General features: G+C 40.6%; 1 protein-coding gene across 1 annotated transcript; it reads right to left on the bottom strand.

Annotated features, from left to right (window-relative positions):
• Window positions 1-202: 202 nt before the first annotated feature.
• Window positions 203-2,276, bottom strand: LOC136033503 (innexin inx2-like). Its single transcript, XM_065714249.1, has one exon. It carries the CDS (start codon window positions 2,274-2,276, stop codon window positions 1,173-1,175), a length of 1,104 nt encoding a protein of 367 aa, XP_065570321.1. The 3' UTR covers window positions 203-1,172.
• Between the last annotated feature and the right edge of the window lie 3,312 nt (window positions 2,277-5,588).

The following is a 5,588-nucleotide window of genomic DNA, read 5'->3' on the forward strand; positions in this document are numbered from 1 at the left end:
TACGCTAAAGTTTTTTACTGTTTTAAAAAGAAGAGTTGAGAGAAAGTCAAATTTTAGCGTAAAGAGCGGAAAGAGTGTAAAGAGCGTAGTTTAGCGTAAAGAGCAGAAATTATGACTAATTTCTGCCTAGTAGCACCACATTTTTGATGGGTTGGGCAGCTTTTGAAAAGGCCGATGACGCCATTACGGAAAAAATAAAAAGCTATGAAAAGGTTGTCGAAAGAGTTGAAGAACTCTTTAATTCGTCAAGAATTGCGTTTGCTAGAGAAAAATAAGTTTTGCAGAAAATTTATTGGTTAACCTGAAGAGTTAATTCGGGAAATAGAGATCGAATTAAATTTGACTTGCAACTGTACTCGGGAGGAGAGATCGCTCTAAAAATGTATGAGGAGGTAAGGAAAAACAACCTAGCTAGATATGTGACTGGGGACAGCACCTTAGGGTGACCTTGAAGAGTGGTGCACCCTCGAGGCAATTATAGCCTAGAAAACAACAAAGCCTTGCACTGGGTAGTAATCAATTGATAATCTTCTGGGTTTTGTGTGTGTTGGTGGGCTTTTTAGTTTCAAAAACCCCTTCTTAGCTAAGTTATCTATTATCGCTCTCTCTCCTTTTGTAGCATAACTTTGATAGGCATGAATATATAATGTTGAGGAGGTAAGAAGCTTGAGATTACTTTCACACCTTGTTGGTATAATACCATCATCAAGTGTTGTTTTGACCAAAATGGGCCAAGGATTCCACTAAGCCTATATTCAACTGGAATCCAAAGTGACTTCCCATTGGTTTCCCTGGGCTTATGCAAATATCAGTACTTTGAATAATATGGTCATTCCAATTTGGAACGCCACAACGCTTAAAAAACCAACTGTAATATTTATTTGAAATGTGAATTAAGGATGTATGAAGCGCAATCCATAACTGACAGTATAACAGGCCTGAAAGCATTGCGAATTAAGGTCATTTGGACTTCATATTTTTGTATCCAAGTGCAGGCCATAGAGAAAATTGCCTAGGATGTGGAAGATGAAGCCAGAAGGCATAATAGTAAAATATTGTATTTGCAGGTTGAAAAATACATTTCCTGTGTAAGGTTCTCAGCCCATGATTTAGTTCTATGTCATCCAACGCAACTTTTAAGAGGTTTGACCTGAAAGCATTGCGCTTTCAATTCATTTGGACTTCATATTTTTGAAGTCCGAAGCCAAACCTCCAAGAAAGACTTTAAAATTGGCCGGATCTATATTCCTTGCTAGTTGAATGAGCAAAAACCAATCACCAACTCCACATTTCGTATTCACTATAATAACATCATCGTCAGATGCAAATCTGGCTCGCATATGAAGCGACAATTGGCGTGTAGTCTTACAGCAAAATACTAATATTCTATAGAACAGTACGAGCAGAGACAGACAAAATAGAACAATAAACCAGAACCACAAGAACACAAAGATCTTCTCATTATATATATTTAAAGGCAACAAGCACAATATATCCACTTTTTGGATGGTTCCTGTTCCACCCCAATTATAAGCAGTACATTTCGCCTGTTTTGGAAAAATTCTTGACATTGGATCGATTCTATCCTTAGGATGCTGGTAAAGAAACTGCACAACTTCTATTCCATATTTCGTGAATTCGTAACCAAGGAAAATGTCTATAAGATAAGCTTGGAAAAAGACGTTCAAGCAATTTAAAATTTCACAAATAAAGTATACCCATGCATACATATTATTGGCCCGTAAATTATTTCTGAAACAATTTCTGAGTAATATCTGCGCCTCTTCGCGACACCCTTCTGTTAAGTTTCTTTCTTCTCTAAACCATGAGCTCTGATTTAAGTCCTGTATCAGCATTTTGATTCTTTCAGAATCCCAGCTTTTCCATATGTAGTGTGGGATATAAAATAATATTGCTTGGAGGAGCAGAAAAAAATAAACAAATTGGTAATATCCAATATACTTTTTTTCAAGTTCATCCGTGTACGTTCCAATACCTGGATACGGAATATCTTCACCAACTGCCCCATTTAGCTTCTTCGGAAGGATAAATGTCGAATGGATCCAGCAATAAGTCGTGTAGTATCGAAGTTTCGATGAATCATCCATGTTGCAGCGGATGGATTGACCAACAAACTGAGTTAGACTAACAACTATTGCCAACATTACAAGAGCAGTTGCTGTGAATCTATAATGCAGTTGGAAGATAAAGTTGTCAATAGCAACTCGATTTACTTTAAATAGATTTTTAAGAGGATCGAATAAAATATCTAACATTACTTCTATATATTTGGGAATGATGACGTTCTGGGTAACACGGGCAATTTAGTAAATCGAATCACGGGAACACGATTTGGAATCATAAATTAATTCTAGGTTTTAGTATGTTGCGCTGTTTAATTACTAGTTTCTTACCTATACGAAGTTCTTTTGTAGTTAGTGATAAATAAGTGTTAAGAATATTTTGGTGTTTATTTTATCGTATGTTAACATTTATTAAAAAAAATTAAGACGTCATTTTGTGATTGCATAAAAACTATTCATTTCAGTACCTTGTATTATTTTTCCACTACTGACTAGAGTTCAAATGAATAGAAATAATTGACGTTACAGACGAGATAAGCGTCTGACATATCAAAAAGTAGTAACGAACTGTAAGTAAGAAGTGATCCCAGCTCAATAGCAACCGAAACTCTAAAAACAAAACTTTGATACCATTGGATACCTTAAAATAATCGGACTTTTATGCTGATTTCAAATATATAAGATTCCTCAAGTTTATTTTATCCATTAAGGTTAAACCGGGGGAAGGGTTGAAAGCTATGGACTTTGCCTATTGTTTACATATAGTATTGGTTATTGGGAAGTATAAAGACGTTTTCAGGGGGATCATTTCTGGTTGGGGGTCAGGAGAGCGGTTACGTGGGAGGATCTTTCCATGGGAAATCTTTTTCATGAGGGAAGGGACCTCTTTATGAAGGGGGCGCTGGATTTCCCAGAATAATTATAAAAAATAAGAAATTAAATAAAAAACAAGTTTTTTCAACTGAAAGTGAGGCGCAACATTAAAACTTAAAACGAACAGACATTATTACGTATATGTGGGGGGTTCGCCCCCTAGTCAATACATCGCTCTTTACACCGAAGTTTTTTTAAACATTCAAAAGAGCTATTTATTCTAATTAAACAGCCTTTGTGATTTTGGGACTATTCTTAAAGAATTGGAATAAAAACTCGAACTTTAGCGTAAAGAGCGAGGTGTTAAACAGTTTGTGGTAACGAACTGTAATTAAGGATCGAAAAGAAAACCCGTCGCTGCAGATATTGGGAAACTAAAGGAACCAGATACTCGCCAGAAGTACAGTATCGAGATATCGAAGCGCTTCGAGGCCCTTGGCTCACTCAATAGCAGTGAAGATCTCTGGAAGCATTTTAAATTGCAGACCAGCGAAGCAGCACAACTAGTGGCTCGGCAAGAGGAGTTATCCAAAGAAATCGTGGATAACTAATGAAACACTGCAAGTTATAGAGCAAAGGCGGAAGGCAAGACTTCTTGGGGACATGACCACATATCGAAAGCTCAATGGAGTGCGGGACAGACTCATTCACCAGGATAGAACCCAGTTTGTTGCAAGGAAAGCCGATGAAATTGAGCTAGCTGCAAAAAAGAAAGACATGGGCAGCCTATTCAAGCATCTCCGAGATCTCACTGAAAATAAAACTCCCACCTTGGGTCCTGTCTTGTCCAGGGATGGTGCACTTCTTTCTGACGAAGGTTCTTGTCTTGAGTGGTGGAAGGACCACTTCTGTTCGCTCCTCAACAATACTGGTCCGTCAGCACCTCCTAATGATAGTCCCAGCCAACCTTGCAGTCAAAGACCTGGAACAGATGTTCCTCCAGATGAGCCTTTCAGCCCCTCAGAAATTGGACATGTAGTAAAAAGAATAATCAAGCTGCTGGTATCTGTGGCTTAAACTCAGAGCTGCTAAAATATGGAGGTCCTGCAATGCTCCTGTTTTTACACACCCTGTTCTCTACAATCTGGCAAACAGAGATAATTCCCGAGGATTGGCGGAAGAGTGTCATCATCCCCTTATGGAAGAGAAAAGGCTCAAGAAGCAACTGCTCCAACTACCGGGGAATAACCCTACTGTCAGTCCCTGGCAAACTGTTTTCAATGGTCCTGCTGGATCGATGCCGGAGCATCATCCGAAAAATCCGGCGACCGGAGCAAGCTGGTTTTATGTCGGATCGTTCAACCATCGAGCAGATTTTCACGATTCAACAAATAGTAGAGAAGACCACAGAGTTACGACAGAAAGTATTTATTGCCTTCGTTGACTTCCGTGCTGCATTTGACTCAGTCGATCGAAAAGCTCTTTGGCGGATTCTAGAGTTGACTGGCCTACCCGAGAACTATTGCAGACTTCTCAAGGCGCTGTGCCATGGGACGGAGAGCTGTGTACAAGTAAATGGTCGGCGCAGCCCGTTCTTTCAAATCACGACAGGGGTGTGCCAAGGATGTGCAGTGGCCCCAGAGCTCTTCAATGTCATCATAGATTACTTTATGGCAAAAACCACTTCATGTCTCAGCTTTGGGCTCAAATTCGGAGATCATACCATCACAGATGTTGATTTGCCGATGACTTGGCCATTCTGGCGGACTCCATGGAGCAGCTGCTGGAAGCGCTCCGAATTCTGCGAGAAGAGGATGCCAAAGTAGGACTACATATAAACTAGAATAAAACTAAAACTATGGCCATAGACCCGTCTTCTCCTGCTGTTAACTCTCCAGTTAGCCTGGACAGCACCACTAGCATCGAGGTTGTTAATGACTTCACCTACCTGGGCTCCTTAATTTCTTCAAATGACTCACTTCTCCCCAAGCTGCAGGCGAGATTATCTAAAGCGTCTTCTCTCATGGGTAGACTGAATCGTCACTTCTGGCGAAAACCAAACATCAGTCGCAAAACGAAACTGCGGGTCTTCAACGCTATAGTCGGCTCTGTGATGCTTTATGGAGCTGAGACATGGCAAGCATCAGCTGCAACCCTCAAGAAAATAGACGTATTTCATGCAAATAGCCTGAGGAGGTTTGAGGGCCTACGATGGTCCGACTTCGTCAGCAATGAAAAGCTTCTGCAGCTCACAGAGCAGTCTCGGTTTTCGACTAAAGCAGCCGAGCGAACCTTACGATGGTTCGGGCATCTGCTTCGTATGCCACCACATCTACCCGCAAAGTTGATCTCTGACTTCGACCCTATCAAAGTTGGTTGGAAGCGACCTCGCGGTCGACCGAAGAAACGTTGGTCCGACAGCCTGTCCGAGTTCTTGACGATGGGAAACATCAGACAGGGCGAAGAGCAAATACTCGCCATGGACCGAAGTGGGTGGAGGAGGCAGACGTCACTCTCTACGCCGAGCAGTGCCTGGCAGGAGACTTAAGTCAAAGTCAAGTCAAAGTCCGGCTCAATAGAAACTTCAAATATATAAAGTTACATAAGTTTATTCTTACTCACCAAAAGTTACGATCCTAAGAAAATTTGCCTTATTTTTGTAAAAGGGGGAAATACCCCCTAAAAGTCACA

The sequence above is a fragment of the Artemia franciscana genome, chromosome 12 (genome assembly GCF_032884065.1).
Source record: "Artemia franciscana chromosome 12, ASM3288406v1, whole genome shotgun sequence".
Classification (NCBI taxonomy): Eukaryota; Metazoa; Arthropoda; class Branchiopoda; order Anostraca; family Artemiidae; genus Artemia; species Artemia franciscana.